This window comes from Callorhinchus milii, unplaced genomic scaffold (genome assembly GCF_018977255.1).
Source record: "Callorhinchus milii isolate IMCB2004 unplaced genomic scaffold, IMCB_Cmil_1.0 Scaffold3, whole genome shotgun sequence".
In the NCBI taxonomy this organism is placed as follows: domain Eukaryota; kingdom Metazoa; phylum Chordata; class Chondrichthyes; order Chimaeriformes; family Callorhinchidae; genus Callorhinchus; species Callorhinchus milii.
In genome coordinates, this window is record NW_024704744.1 from 77,647,330 (window position 1) to 77,664,550 (window position 17,221).

At 41.9% G+C, this 17,221-nt stretch overlaps 1 protein-coding gene across 1 annotated transcript in view; it reads right to left on the reverse strand.

Annotated features, from left to right (window-relative positions):
- Positions 1–17,221, reverse strand: part of LOC103189150 (sprouty-related, EVH1 domain-containing protein 2) — an 85,973-nt gene that overhangs the window by 28,795 nt on the left and 39,957 nt on the right. Inside the window, exon 2 of the mRNA XM_007909452.2 lies at positions 2,388–2,559. Within this exon, the coding sequence (XP_007907643.1) occupies positions 2,388–2,559 (172 nt within the window). The remainder of the gene's footprint in view (positions 1–2,387; positions 2,560–17,221) is intronic.

A 17,221-nucleotide genomic window follows, 5' to 3' on the forward strand; every position in this document is an offset into this window, starting at 1 on the left:
AACAAATAATCAGCTTGAATTTATCATTCACCCACGATATCCTGAATGAGGTGCATGATGAATAATGCCTTAAAGTAATCCTCTTAAAAACTGGATTATCAGAACCTCCAGCAATCTTCTGTTGCTACTCTCTACAATTCAAGCCACAAAGTTTTGAAAACCCCACCAAATACATACAGTCACATCACTTTACAGTGAATCCTGTAAAGTGTTCAGGCGTCTTGACGACGTGACAAGGCGCTATATCAAATGCAAGGATTTTTATAATTAATAATAAAACAAGCTGGTTGAGGCATTATGTAAAATAAGATTTCATAATACGTTTTCCGGATTGGGTAAACGGGATGCATCCCTTCCATTCCCACAATCTATCTCAGGAATTTCCATGTGTAGGTGGGATTATGGAATTCTCAAGTTTGGTTTGAATATTCTTAAGCACGGTGATGTCAGACACCTGGCTGACCCCCCAAAAATGTGATAGCTTGCCTTTCAATGACGACATATACATCAGCTCTCCTGTTAGCAGCTTTGCACATGACAGTTATAACTCGCCTCACTAGAGCGCTAGTCTGTTTATAAACCTGCGCCCTGGAGATACTAGAAATACGCTACACATTAAGTGTGGACTGGCATTCTTCCTGCTTTTGAGCCCAGCACCGGTGATAATTCTATGTGGCTTAATTTCATTTATTCAGCATTTTGCATGGTTCTAAATTTACAACTCACTGTATTTCTGCTCTTATAATTGTGATATCAAATGCAAGGATTATTATTATTTCCGATTAAACTGCATCAATATTAGTCTTTTTAAAAAAAATATAAATGTCCCACATTGTCCCACACAGAGCCAAATTTATGTGGGGGTTATTGGCCAGGATACCAGGAGAAACTCCCTTCTCTTTTCAAATAGCTTTGCCGGATCTTAAATATCCACCTGAACAGGCAGATGTGTCCTGAGTTTGACACCTGAAGGATGTAACCTCCAACAGCAACGTCCTGGAACTTCAGCATTGTCTATGCCAGTTTAAAGTCCCAAAGTGGGCTTGAAACCACAACTTTCTGACTCCATCAGTGCTACCAACTGAGCCAGGCGGAAACCCAAAGGAATAGAATTATACTGAAACAGGGCAGCAGTGCAAATCTACCTTAAGCAGTTTTCAATATCTTGTCTTTCATGTCTTTCCTTAAGGGAGCATAAAATATTCCCCAGCACAGCATTTCAAGTGAGGAATACAGATGCTGCTTGTATTAATGAGATCTCTCTCCAACAGAGTCGCCTCCATTAACACTGTTGCTGATATTTACTTTGGAAATCATGTGAAAACGCCTGTTTGCATCGCAGTTACAATATTGTGTAAGATTAGTTTTGATTAGGTTATAATCCACTATAACAAAGGGCAAAATAAGTCCCCTATGAAGGTCAGCAAACGGACTGAGGAATTAGCAGATTTAACCTCACCTGTGAGTTTGTATCACTCTACAGTACAATATTGAACTAAAACAGTCTACAAAAAAGAAACTGACCACATTAGGGAGTTGGTCACTTCACTTTACTGTATATTCTGTGAAGAGCTTTGAGACGTCTCAATGATATAAGGCGCTATATCAAATGCAAGAGTTATTATCATATTATCATTTTCTTATTACATGAAGGCTTTTTCTCTGAACAATTCGTTATACGTGTGATTTATCAATCACTTTTGCATGTAGTAAGATACAAATGCAGCTTAGGAATTAAAAAAAACAAATAGTGATTGCTCAGGGCTGAGTAAGAAATAATAGTAATGGTAAAATAAGTGAGTTGTCCGGAATCTCAACAGAATAAAGAGCTAAACCCCAGGATGCCTTTAGCAAATCGCACTGTAATGGACCCAATAGTCGTGGTATAGGTCTCACAATGTGAAAGCTGTTTAGGTGGACGTTAAAAGATTTCATGCCCCTGTTTGAAAAGAGAAGGGAGCTTCTCCCAATTTACTGGCCAACACGGCTGCTTTCCCCTCGCCAAGATAGCAATCGAGAGAAGACTTAAAACCTGTGTCTTACTTTATAACATGTTTGTAAACATACCATGCTGCAGGTAAAAAGCAATGAATGTGTGAAAACTGGGGGTGGCCGTTTTAAACTACTGATGAAACGATGCATGAGGGGGCATGCCAAGCCAAGAGCCCGGTATATTTATTACAGCAATTGCTGCACAACTATTTGACTGGTTTAAGTTTATAACTGCTATAAAAAAAGGGGGAAATTTATCTTTTGTTCAGTAGGTCAAGTCATTGCAGTTGCACGGGTTTCAAAAGAATAAATGCTTTCCTTCTGAGCCTCGGATGGAGTGGTGCTAAATGACATGAAGTCATCAAAGCTTTTACTCTGCAAACTGCTTCACCTACCAGCTTGTCTCTAAGCCGTTCACCGTGGATCAGAAAATCACTTCTGCCGTTGCCCTCTGGCTGAACGACCTTGCAGACGCCAACTCGACTGAGACCGCCCCCTTCTTGTGGTAACCATCCCGAGTCATCTCGGGTCATAACCACAGCTTTAACACGTACAATGTAGCTGTCACTGCAGAGAGAGAGAGAGAGGGAAGAAAAATGGGGTTCGCAGAGGTGAAATTGATGTCAACGTTGAGGGCAAGTTAGATTTACTTCACACACCCGATTGATGCAACCTGAACCCTTCCATAACACACTGTGAATAAGGATTTGGGGTGAAGAAACTTTTACCATCAAGCTTCATGTGAAAATTCTACCCACAACTCTTAAAAGCTCAGAATAGCCACACATTAACGCACTGGATTCCACTCAGACTGAAACAAACAGAGGCACAGCACTGAGCCCTATGCAACATAAGCAACAAAATACACAGTCACTACACTTTATTGTAAAATCCTGTGAAGCACTTTGAGACGTTCTCATGGGTGAAAGACGCTATGTCAAATACAAGGATTATTATTAATACTCCATAAGTCTCTCTGAGTCACAAATGTAGTAAAAACTTTATCAAAATGCTCTTGGATGTTCGGAAGAGTGCTGAAAACAAATACAAAATTTAAAGGCACCTTGGACTTGGATTACAACATATTATTATTTTATCTAAATTACATTTGTATTGCGCTTTTCAGTCGCAAGGCGCTGGACAATTAAGGGTTTGTACCCAAGCTAGGGATTGGAATCAAGAGGGGTGGAGGGTAGTGGGAGGTAGGAGTGTGGACGAAGGTGGGGTCAAAGAGGAAGGTCTTGAGACGACAAGTTATTACAGCAGTGGAAAGGAGAATATCTTGGCAGAATAGGCTGCATGAGAGCACTCTAGTCACGCAAATAGGTTTTCGTAAATACATTTTCCACACCTCCAACCCTGTGCCCCCTTCTCCTGAAGACACTGACCCTCGTATTTCCACAGGCATGAGCCAGCTTCCAGAACCTCAGCTAAGTGGCCATTTATTTATACACAAGCCTAGCGACTCCGTGCCGGCAGACTGTTTGACAGGAGTTGGCTAAACAGGATTCGGGCGCCTGGTTACATGCCCAACATCCGCACACATCACGTGGGGTGGGGGGCCCTGGATAGCAATCAGAACATTTATTTATTTTTCTTTAATTCCCCCCCCCTTTAACCAGGGGACATTCTGGGCCCAATTTTCAATTGTTGAGCTCCCCACTGAGTTCAACTAACTCAGCATGGACTGCAGATCAAACGTGCAACTTTCTGATCTGGTCGGATCAGCTATGCCCCAGGCGGTGGCTTTTAGTATCTAAGCCGCTGTGGAAGGAGGCACTTTCCCCCCCCAGTTTAAGTAGAAACAACAGACTAAAGACACAACCAATGAATGGACCAATAACTTTGTAAATCCTATGGGAAGTGTATCACTTCTGGGCTTTGAAACGAAGAATGGTATGGGCGCATGCAGCAGTTTTAAGCTTTTGCAACTGCAATGTATTGGGACTTTAAGCTCACAGTTCAGGATGACGTACCAGTGCAGTGCTGTGGGGAATGCTGAATCGTCAGAGTTGACGTCCTTTGGATACACGTTAAACCAGTGGCTCTCAAACAAATCACAAGTCACTACACTTTTGAAGTAAATCTTGTGATATCCTGTGGTGGCCTCCCATTGTAAAAAGCGCTGTATCAAATGTAAGGAATAATATTATTCTTACAGTCTTAGCAGAACCTTCACAATAGCAAAATCAAAGAACATTAAAGTAAAATCCATTTATCACAGATGCACAAAAAAGTTACAAAACTGCATTTGTACAGTGTTTGAAATGTAAGTTTATTAAATCAAGAGAGAAATTAAGTTTCTGAAGAGCTTTTAAAAACCAATTTTGGGAATCTTGTGGTTTACCCTGAAATTAAATAAATTGACTTAAAATGTTTTTATTCATACAACAGGTCAGATCAGTGCAGAGTGAAACATTGTTTAATGTGTCACAGAATTTCGAAAGCACAACACAGTGTTTTTTTTACAATGATAATAATAATCCTTGTATTTGATATAGAGCCTTATCAAATATTGAGATGTCTCAAAGTGATTCACAGAATATATTGTAAAGTGAATTGACTGTATAATTTGTGGGCTTTCTCGCTCTCTCATACAGTGCTTTCTCACCAACACACATGAACATGCGCGCGCACGCACACACACACACACACACACACAGGTACACAAACTTCTCTAAATGATGCCACTAAGGCTGAAAGTCCATCCATAGGAATAGATAGGATGACCGAATAGTTTAAATAAAAGCCAGAAAGTGAGCAATCTGCACCACCCAAAGACTCCTAGATAACATTATTTGCAATATTTACTGCCACTGCAACACCTCAAATAGATTTCAACTATAAATCCCAAAGGTTGAACAATCTTTGCAAGAAGGTGTAAAGTCTGAAGTCCCCACCCTAGGAGATTAGAATGACTGGACAAGAAGGGGAGTGGATTTGGACAGGAATATGTGAAGTAAAAACCTATGCTCAGGCCATATTCCTACCATGGACGTTTTAAAGTGATAAATAATTAAAAATAATGTACTTCTATTGAAGACGTAACCAGTCTCCTGTTGCACAATTCTCTCAGGAAAATTGACACAGCGAACGATCAAAATAAAGGCACCCCAAGCCACTAATCCACTTACTGAAAATGTACAGATTTTCTACAACTTCATACATTCCAGCTTGATATATAGTCAGTGGAGAGTAATACACTGGTAACTCTGGGAATGCTTAAAAATAACCACTCCTTATAAAATACATTATTATTAATATCATCCCTATTATTAATTAATTACATCATTGTTATTAATATGATTCTCTGAAATAATGGCACCCACCAGGCCCAGATAACAACAACCTCAAACCTAAGCTCCCTTTACTTACCACCCTAAATAATGCAAAACGTGAAGCCTCAGTATATTGGCCTCAATATTCCTGGGGAAGGCAGAGAACGATCAGCCATGGTTTCACTCATGATAATTATCGGAAGACCTTTGCTGCAAAGTGAGCGGGAGCTTCTGTGGCAGAGCGTGAGTGTGAGAGTACTTACTGTAGAGTTTGGGAGTGATTCCTTCCCCCCACCACCCCTGTCATATATATTAATAATTCTTATATTTGTTTCACCTACACAATATAGTTAATCAACCATAGAGACGTCTCAACGATGTAAAAAGGTGTTGTATCAAATGCAAGGATTATTATTATTATTATACAGCACCCTTCATGTCAGGAGGACATCTCAAAGTCCTGATGTGGTCTGGAACCCAAAGCTTTCTGACTTTTAGAGGTAAGAGTGCTTCCAAGGGGCTGTACACACATGGTGCTGGAAATTGCCCACCTCCTATAGTCAGTAATCCAGCATCTTTAGAAGAGGAGTTTGAAGTTCACGGAAGAAACGAGTTTTAAGCTTACTCAGTAGGAGACTCGCTACTGTTCACCACAGAGTTTTTAAAAAAACTCACAACATTAAATTAAATATTAAATAGAATAAACATCAAAGTGTTCATACACCGTGCTACAGAAAATTCTTGATAATAATAATCCTTGCATTTGATATAGTGCATTAACACGTCGTTGAGACATCTCAAAGGGCTTCACAGAATATATTATTAAGTAGATTGATTGACTGTGTATTCTGTGGGCGAATCGCAGCGGCCAATTGCGCACAGCAGTGTCCCACAAACAGCCGTGGATTTTTTTGGATGGATTATTACACCCGAAAAGTGATCCGCCAATCAACTAACAACCGCGCCCCTACTTACTGCTAGGTAACATAGGCATGCAGAGTAAGGAAACTTCCCTAAGGTTTCACCCCGCCCGGGATTGAACCCAGGTCCTCTTGCTTCCAAGGCGAGCACGCTAAGCACCATGCTATGGGACTCCACGATACACTGTGCCACAGAAAATTCCTTAAATGTGGGTGTCCAGCAAGAGGGTTCAGAACTGAAGACGCAAACAGCAACTTCTGGGAAGTTGTGGGAAGTGCTGCAGGAAAGCAGCTCTGGAAATAGATCTCACCGCAATTCCCACATAATGGGCCTCACGGTGCGCTTCCTGCTCTCAGCTGTATAATCCACAGTGAGTGGAGACCAGGCATGGTCCAGAGGGACGGAAGGGAAATAAACATTATCTGATACAATCCCCCCTGGGGGCAAAGTCACTTTGTATCTTTGGAAGGTGGAGGAGGGCAACGAGACCAGACCAAACAGGGCAGTGAAGCCTCCCATTCCCACAAACAGAGAAAGTGGCTATAAAAACACACTCTCTCAGTTTAAAAACAACTTAAATATTGCAAGGTACAAGACAAATCCTCTGAACAATAAAATGGAAGTTAGTTTGAGTTGCTAAATAATAATACTTGCATTTGATATAGTGCCTTATCCTGTAGTGACTATTTGTAGGGTGAATAAATACATCTCACTTTATAATGCCATTATTTCTTCTGCCCTTTCAATTGGTTTGAATCTTTCTTTTGCATCATCTGCTCACCACGATTTTTTTTCTTCTACTATTATTCCTTCTGTAATTCTTTTGAAACTTTTAACTGGAAACGAGAGAGAGAGAGCAAGAGAGAGAAAACCCAGGGTGTTTGAGAGAAGACAGGGAAGGGAACATCACTATTGTGTGATGCAATTAAAACTATGGGAAGCAGTCAGCAATTTCGGTAGCCGTGCAGTGTGTGTACACACTGGGCAGGTTGGCTGAATTGCAGGGAAGAAATTAGGGGCCATAAAAAGGCTGTAACATTTCAAGCTGAGTTGCTGGCGACATTTGGCCTACTAGCAATGTAGCTCGAACTTCCCCTCCCTCCAGGCCCCAACTAAAGGTCCAACCAGCTCACACTTACAGCTACTTAACATGACGGTAATCACAGCACTTAAAAACGACTTGAACAGCAGCGTCTTATCCAGGGCCCGGGCCACGTGGGGAATGTTGCTTTTCCTGTCCGGTAATGAGTAGCTGCAAGCATCCAGCGCAGGAAACCAGCCTCGTCTGAAGCGCATACCAGCCACCAAGCTTATCACGGGCTGAAAAGGCAGTCTAATGTGGTGCCTTCAGAGTTTTGTCTGAATAATAATAATCATCCTTGCATTTGATAGAGCAGCTTATCACATCATTGAGATGTCTCAAAGCACTTCACAGAATATATATTATAAAATGTAGCGACTGTGCATTTTGTGAGCGAAATGCGGGAGCAAATCTTTTGTGTTCTTTGGGGGAGGGATTATTACCCCCGGAAAGTGATCCAACAATCGACTGACAACCAGGTTCCTACTTAGGTTAGGTAAACAGACGTGTGTGGAGTAAGGAAACGTGCCTTACTAGAACGACGGAAAGTCTCATTTTAAAGCCAGCACCAAAGTTATGAGCTGGAGCAATAGCCAAGGGATTTCACAATCATGTCCAAACGAGGACACGAAGAGGTCCATGCTGAGAACTCCCCGAGTTTGTCGGCACCCACAAGCAGCAACGATGCTGAGACACATAGGGAGGTTTGGACGTTAAAAGAGTCAGTCTCCAGTGCACGAGCTGGAAGCAATACGAGTAATTAGCTGGCTGCTGACCCCAGTACCAAGATCTGCTTTACAAGGAAAGTCAGATCTACAAAGGAATTCGGCAGGCTTGATCTTTTGTTTACTCTGTCCAGACCTGGGAGACGAACGCCACAGTGTTGGTTCAGATGACAGGTCATTTGGAATGCTTTCGAGATTACCATGATGTAAATAACAGGATGAAAGGGATGCTAGAGCATTCAGCAGATAGGCTACTTGCAAGCCCGCCGCTTGGCCTGGTGTCTGGATTATTTCTGCCAGTATAATGCAACTATTTAGGACCTGAGAGTTCACACATTATCTAACCGCAGGCAAAGTGGTGTTCTGTCAACAGACATTGGTCATAGCGGACGGTGATTGGGAGCCCTTTCTACAGCACACACAAGTTTTAAAACCAGAGATGGGCCTCGGGCAACAAGCAGTCTGGCCTACAGAATTACCGATAGATTGCTGATGACAGCACAGCCAGGCTGGCTCATAGGCAGGACCTGGAAGGGCAGACCAGTGACTGGGGACAGGAAGTCATCTCACTCAGCTACTGCTAAACTCTGCAGGCCAATGTCTTAGCAGGTAGAATGATCCTAGTTGGACAAGCAGTGGGAAAGCTTGCCGGAGAGCAATACCAATGGAAAGATATGCGTTTTTAGCTGGTTAAGACTCCAGCAATTACCCCAACGCACACTCTGGGGTCCCCAAGCCTTGGCTCTGGTCATCCTGCGCCTAATATTTTCTGCAATTAGGAAGCAAGAGGCGTCCTCCAGGGAGAGAGTGCGCATTCCATTAACAATCCATCTCTGAATTTCCATGTGTAGGTGGGATGTGTGGAAATCTGTTTGGTTTGAATACTCTTAAGCATGCTGATGGATTTCCGCATTGCATCAGGTTGACCAAAAAGAAAAAAAATATTCATTGTAAATTTTGTTCAATGTGAATTATGCTGTGTAAAATAATAATAATCCTTGCACTTGATATAGGCTTTTCACGTCTTCTAGATGTCTCGAAGCGCTTAAAGAATAGATTGTAAAGTGAATTGACCGTATATTTGTGGGCGAAATGCGGCAGCCAATTACGCACAGCAGTGTCCCACAAACAGTCGTGGATTGAAATGACCAATTTATTATTTTTTGGAGGGATTAATATCAGGCGTATGAAGTAAGGAAACTTGACCAAAGTTCCACCGGGAATCGAACTCAGGTCTCTTGCTTGCAAAGCGAGCGCTCTAACCACTGAGCTATAGGACTCCATAAAAGGTTGTATTGTGCAAAGTCTACCTATTTGGGAAGGGGTGGGGGAACAACCGGGGTGTGAGAGACTAAATGGAGTTATATGGCTGCCGCGTTTCGCCCACAAAATACAGTCAATTCACTTTACAGTATATTCTGTGAAACACTTTGAGATGTCTCAATGACGTGATAAGGCGCTCTATCAAATGGAAGGATTATTATTTATCATTATTATATAAAGATCAATGGAGGGAACTATCACATGATACATTGGATTGGTAAAATAGAAATAAAAAACTCCCCTCTGCTAACTCGCTCCCCACTTCCCCTCCAGTATGTATTCACTAGCTTTGGGAAATAATGTAATCCTTGCATTTGATACTTTATCACTGTGTCAAAACTTCCCAAAGCAATTAGCCTTACTTTACTGTAAAGTGTAGCAACTATGTGACTGTAGGCGACCACAGCAGTCAATTTGCTACAGATAAGTCAAGAAACTCTTCTCTTTATAAACAATGTCAATGGGAACTTTAACGTCCACCTGAATAAGCGGTGGGACTTCGGTTTAACAGAGTCCTGTAGCTCAATGGTTAGAACACTCGCCTCGCAAGTGAGAGACCTTGGTTCGATATCCAAGTTCGATATTGGGTGAAAAGTTGAGCAAGTTTCCTTACTCCACACGCCTCTGTTTACCGAGCAGTAAATAGGAACCCGGTTGTTAATCGATTGGCGGATCACTTTCCGGGGGTAATAATTACTTTAAAAAAATTGGGTCGCTCAATCCACGACTGTTCGTGGGACACTGCTGTGCGCAATTGGCTGCCTCATTTTGTCCACAAAATAGACAGTCAATTCACTTTACAGTATATTCTGTGATGAGGCGTTATATCACATGCAAGGATTATTATTATATAACGTCTTATCCAAAGAACAGCACCTCTGATAATGCAACTCCCCCTCCCCCAGCATTGCTCAGATTTTCTTTTCTTTTCCTTGTTATTTCAACATTACATAGTACAGTAATACAAGACCGCTGGTCTGGCCAACTTGCTAATGTGAACAAAATTCCCCAGTCCATTTCCTTATTGGTAAACTTCCACTGTATATTTTTAAATATATTACTTGGATAATAATAATAATTATCATCCAAGTAATAATACTTAGACAATAATAAAACATCTCAAAGCGATTCACAGATTTTACTGTGCCTTAGTACTTGTTTGCAAATGCTGTGAATTAACTGATTACGTGATTATAGTTGGTTAAGCAAAATGTCTAAGGCTTATCTATCAATGCAAACCCTTACAACTGTGCTATTTATTTATGTCATTTGGTCAGTTTTGATTCTTAATTTTAATGTCATCACATTTTATTATTTCATAGATTAGATCACCAAATTGAATTGAACGCATTTGCAATTTTTTATAATTTTAACAAATAGAGAATAGACCCAAACATATCACCAAGTGTAAAGGCGCAGTATTAAGTCTAAAGGGGCAGGTGAATAGTCTGAAGATTTTTTTTTCTTCACGACCCCCTCCCCTGAATCTACTAATTAATTACTCTGGATCTCCATTCCACAGTCGCTTCACCTCGCTTCCTCCCTTGCCTCCTTCAAGGCCGGTCTCAAGACTGTTAATCGCCCTCCCACCGCTCGGCCTTCCTTCACCCCTACCCCACCCCTCCCCCATGCTCGGGTCCTGACCCGACTGTCCAGCGCTTTGGGACGTCCTCCCGACGTTAAAGGCGCTCTATAAATGTAATTTTGTTGTTGTTGTTAAGCCTCTTTTAAAAAAAGGGTTTTTAGAACATTCTTTACCGAGAAACACAAATTCAAATTTACAATGTAGTTTGTTTTATTGATAGGCGGAGGGTGATGGCTGAGGGGGGGAAAAGATAGCCAAAGCACGTTGAAAGAGGTAAGTCTTGAGGCAGAACTTGAAAGAGGTGAGGGAAGGGACGAGTCAAAGGGTAGAGTTTCAGAGAGTGGAAGCGATGAAAGCCTGATCTTCGATAGTGGGGAGGGTGGGAGGGGGTCGTGAAGCAGGCTGGTGCCAAGCGAAGGAAGCGGCAGGGCTGGTAGAGTTTATGAAGATGGAGACCACGGAGGGATTTAAAGGTTAGGATGAGGATGTTGAGCTTGATTGCTGCGGGGATGGAGAGCCGTGGAGCCAGGCGAGGTTGGGGCCATAGGCTCGCGGAGCCTCGTGCGCGAAAGGGCACAAACTGCAGAGTTCTTGAGAGTCTACAGTTTATAAAGAGGATGCTGGTAGTCCGGCGAGCAGAGAGTTGGCACAATCTCACCTGGATTTGATAAACACGTGGATTAGGGTCTCAGCGGCCCGAGGGGAGAGGTGGTGGCAATGTTATGGAGGTTAGTTATATGGCTTCGTGCGAGCAGAGACAAGGATTGCATTATACAGCAGTAAGCTCAGAGTGGCTTAGGACAAGCAGAGACAGAAGAATTGTACATTACTACAGTAAACTAAGAATGGGTGAGTGCTAGCGAGACAAGAATGGACAGTGAGACTAAGAATGCCTGCATTGCAAGAAATGAATTTGTTGCCAAAGTGAATAATTGAACTCAAGTGCTGTAAATCCATAAAACGCACTGATTTCTCGAAAGATACAGCAAACGAGAGGGTTGAAACTGCTGAGGTTCAGATAAGAGCACAGGTTAGTTGGAGCCCGAGTTCGGATTACTGCCTGTAATTCAGTGACTGCTGTGGACATTATTGAATGTTTAAAATACAATACAGAAAAAGGCCTTCAGAGTCCTGAATATTTTGAGGCGTGTGTACAAATATCACTGATTTGCCAGCCTGCATCCAACACATTCTGATAATTACTAGAACGATTAACGGCAAAGACCAAATCTGGTAGAATACACACAATGCTGTGACTGCTGTGTTGTTTAAAAAAAATCCCTTAAAAAATAATAATTTGGGCAGTCCTTGAGTGTTTGTGGGACACTGCTGTGCTCAATTGGCTGCTGAGTTTTGCCACAAGATCCACAGTCAATCCACTTTACAGTATATTCTGTGAAGTGCTTTGAGATGTCTCAACGACATGATAAGGTGCTATATAAAATGCAACGGTTATTGTGATTATTATATAAAAAGAGAGGCAGCACTTAGACTGGGGACAACTCTCTAGGGATATGCTTGAAAAAGCTCTGTCCTTTCAGCCACCTTCCTTCCTTCCTTCCTTCCCCTTGCCTTCCTCCCAGTTCAAGTTCCCCACTTGCGTTCTCAGACACTCTCACCCTACGTGAAATTCGCTTTTACAAGTGAAAAATTGCTGTCTTTCAACAATCGCTTCCATTTTTTAAAAGAAAACAAGCGTGCTTTGGGTTAATATTTTGCCGTTATTAAAGTACAGTTGTTTGAATGAGATCTACTCATTCATAAAAAAAACAGGAACCGTGTGGCAACGATTGGAAAGAGGAAGGAGCGTGGTTTCCAAGAATTTCATAAACAAATACAAATGAAGGTTCAACCTTATCGGAGTCAGACAAAATAAGAACAGCTACACTTATCTTACATCCTGTACAATCGACTTCAAGTTTAAAACATGAAACTTCCTCGCATCCAAAAAAATAATACAGGGCAGCCCCATTAGAAAATGCCATGGTTGAAGTGTGGGTCTACTGTTTGGGGGACACTGCTGTGCGCAATTGGCTGCTGCTTTTCGCCCACAAAATACACAGTCAATACAATTTTTATTCTGTGAAATGCTGTGAAATGCTTTCAGCGCCTTGGGACGTCCTCCTGACGTGAAAGGCGCTTTATAAGTGGAATCTTGTTGTTGTTGTTTGAGACGTCTCAATGACGTGATCAGGTCTCATCTTAAGTGCTCTGAGTCGCTACACTGCGTGAAGGGCAAGATATAAATGCAAGTTGTTGTCTTTCCCTCAAGAAATAATTCGGTCCTCAATCCACGACTGTTTGTGAGACACTGTGTGCGCAATTGGCTGCTGCGTTTCGCCCACAAAATACTAACCGTAAAGCATAGCAACATGCCCCAAACAGCCATGAAGTGAGTGTTCAACTTTATCTGGGAGTTTGTTGACGAGGACACCAGGACAGAGAAACTCCTTTTTCTTTTTGAATAGTGCATGGCATTTCATCCACAAATTACACAGTCAATACACTTTACAATATATTCTGCGAATCGCTTTGAGATGTCTCAAAGACCTGATAAGACTTTATATCAAATGTAAGGATTATTATTCTCCGCCCCCTCCCACCACCCAATACAAACCTCTGTGCACAACACGTGAAAACCACAGTTGTGCTCATTTAAATTACATTCTTCAAAAGCACTTGGTTTTAGTTCTCCCTTCCAAGGGGTATCGTTTTGCAGAGGGTCTCATTCCAAGACTAAAGCATACTTTCGTGCCTGGAATTTTGTGACCATTTCAATTCTGTGAAGCTACTTTCTTGGCCAGGAGAAGGCCAGCTAATACTCTGATATCATTAATAATCCACGCACGTGATGTGGAAAAGGGATGTTTATAAACCAAGCTTTTCAGCTAACCATCCTTTCTACACCCCCCCTTGGCCATTATTTATTAATAATAACTTTGCATTTGATAGAGCGCCTTTTCACTTTGGAGACATCTCAAAGAGCTTCACAGAATATACTGTAAAGTGGAGAATTGCCCACAAAATATACAGATACTTTACAGTCAACTTATTAAAAATTGACTGTTAATGCCTGAGACTCATCAATTGGTGGAACTGAAAAAACTTTGAGCAGTCCAGAGAGAGAGAGAGAGAGAGAGAGAGATACAGTTGCTTGGGAACTGGACTGGAAGAGCTGGACATAGGAAGAGTTATAAAGTGTGACCTGGAGACGAACCATCTGATATGTTAAGAAAGGGGAGAGAGAGAGAGAGGGGGGGGGGGGAAGAGAGTTGGGGGAAGAGGAAGCAGAATCAGTAAAACAATGCAGAGTATGAATGATCAAGTGCAGACTCACAACCGTGAGGATGGTGACTTACCCCTGTTGTTTGTTATTAAGGGCAACTAAAACATCACATCATTAAATCCTTACAGCTTTAGTTGTTAGTACTCCCTTCCAAGGGGTATCTTTTCCTGACGGCCTCGTTCCAAGACTAAAGCATACTTTAGAGGATTTTTATTTGGGCAATTGTTGGACAGGACACCAGGAGAGAAAAACTCCCTTTTCTTTTTGAATAGCACATGGGATCTTTAACGACAACCTGGACAGGCAGATGGAACCTCAGTTTAACGTCTCATCAGAAGGACGGCACATACTCCCAGCACTGCACTGGATGAGAACACATTCAGACTATACGAGTTCCCTGAAAGCTTCAATTCAATTGACAGGATAATACATACTGTACCTCTTTCTCCCATTAAGCACATGTTTGCTGGGATATGTTTTTAAAAAATCTGAAAACAATTTGATATTTTCCAAAATACTGCACAGGCAAATCGGAAGAAAGGAATGATTTGATTTCACGGATAGAATGCTTGCTATTTGAGTCACTGGGAACCTTGAAAACAGAATCAGCAATTATATATCAAAACCCAGCATTTAAACTTCATTTATAATCTGATTGATGCAACAACCTGCTTTCTCGTGAATGTCACCAATTGTAGTTGGCGGTTTGTGCAAGTATCTATCAAACAAAGCAGCTACATCAACAATAATTATCCTAGCAATTGATATAGCTCCTTTTCACTTCAGACATATCTCAAAGTGTTGCAGGAACTTCCTATAAAGTGCAGTAAGAGAGCGTGGCAACTAATTTGGGGACAGCAATGTCCAACAAACACCCTTGAAGTGAATGTCTAATCTTGTGTGTGTCTGTGTGTTGGGGGGGAGGTTGTTGGCAAAGACACTGGGAGAAACTCCCTTTTAGAATTGTGCCTTAGGATCTTTAACATCCACTTAAGAAGGCAGATGGAACATTGGCTTAATATTTCATCTGAAGGATGAGACTCTCCATTTGGCATGTCCAACACTGCATCGCTCCCCCCAGCCTAGAGTCTGGGGGTTACAGTATGATACAATTGGCTTAGTTGCCAGTGCCTTGGGACTTCCTCCCGACGTGAAAGGCGCTATACAAATGTAATTTTGTTGTTGTTGTTGACCCAAACCATGTTCAACCAAACCAGTTTTACTCCACTCAAATAATGCACAAAGTAATTTAAAATTAAATAATAATATAACAATAATAGAGCTCAAAGAACACAGCCAAGCTGCTGCTATTTGATAAAGAACTTTGAGCTGCAAAATCAGGCATTCTTGATGCCCTGGTCTATAAAATACGGACATGTGTCTTAAACAACTCTCGTGATGCTGCTTTGTGGTGTGACCATCTCCCCTTGTGCCAGGGCAACGGGAGATCAGACCCTGAAATGGGTTCCCCCACATGCAGCACCAGAAAACAAGTGGTTTCTCGTCAGGCAGGAAAGCTTCTGGTGGAGGCAAACCTCAAGTATAAAAGCAACACGATTAAGCCCTCAACAGTACAATGCCACTAGCAATCTCATCAGAGTTAACCCAGTGTCCATCATGTTGCTCACTGATGCAACCCATCATTCAGTCAGGGTACATAATCCAAAAATATTTTCATATCATTTAGCATTTTCTGGGCACTTAATTCACAGAAGCACTACACTGGGAAGTAAATTGGCTACTTTGACAACTAATTTAAGTTCAGCTGAATTTTCGCTCACAAACAATACTTTAGCTGGCAAATGCCCATTAAACTCCAGTCAATGGTTGAAGGATTCAGGAATAAGATTGCGAATGAATGTAATAACAGGGTTCCAAAGCTACAAGTCAGTCACGTTATCTTTCAAATCTGTATGAGCAAAATCGTAATAAGATTTTTTAAAAATTCACAACGTTCACAAAAGATAGCTCTTGGTCTTTGAAAGGCTGAATCCAGACAACTGCTTAATGGCAGGGAGAAGATACTTCATGGCTGTTTGTGGGACACTGCTGTGCGCAATTGGCTGCTGCATTTCGCCCACAAAATACACAGTATATTACACACAGTATTCACTGTAATCACAGTATTATATAATACACAATCTTTACAATGTTGTGCTCTCTCCCCGCCACTGGATCTTACGGGAGTCACTCCACTTAATATATTCTGTGAAGTAATTTGAGACGTCACAACGATGTGATAAGACGCCATATCAAACGCAAGGATTATTAAGGATTAGTATGTTCGAAAAAGAATTTAATAATTTTATTCATCAAAATTTCAAAGTTGAATGCAACATTAAACTTGTTGATGGTATTTTATCCTTGGTATAATCTACAGGGAGTGATTCAACACGCCACCAGAGGGCATTGGCATCGATTTCTATATATTGAAATCTTGAAAATCTGGGCATTGTAAGACTGTCAACTTCTAGCTGAATTAAGTAACTAACTTATTCAGCGCTTGAGATGTTGCAATGCACAAAACCTACAGACGAGGTCTAACATTCATCAGGCTCCGGCCTGCCCCATGTCTCCCACCCGACCCGCCCTACCATCGCTGGCCGGGCTTTCAGCCTTTCTGCCCCCACATTCTGGAACTCCATCCCATGGTCCCTTCGCTTCCTCCTTTGCCTCCTTCAAGGCCGGTCTCAAGACTCTTCTCTTCGACCGGGGCTTTGGCCTCCCTCCCACCTCTCTGCCTTCCCTCACCCCTACACCACCCCTCCCCCACGCTCAGGCCCCGACTCCTGACTGTTCAGCGCTTTGGGACGTCCTCCTGACGTGAAAGGCGCTCTATAAATACAATGAAAAAAAATGACATTCAAAGATACTTTGCACAAAGGGCAATCACACAATGGCTGGAGTTAACATACTGTGTGTCAATTGCAATCCTGGCCTACGTTATGGTGGAAACTAGTCCAAACTACCGAAGTTTCTTTGGTTATTTGCGTTAATATGCTATGTGAATGGCCTGGCCAACAATCACCC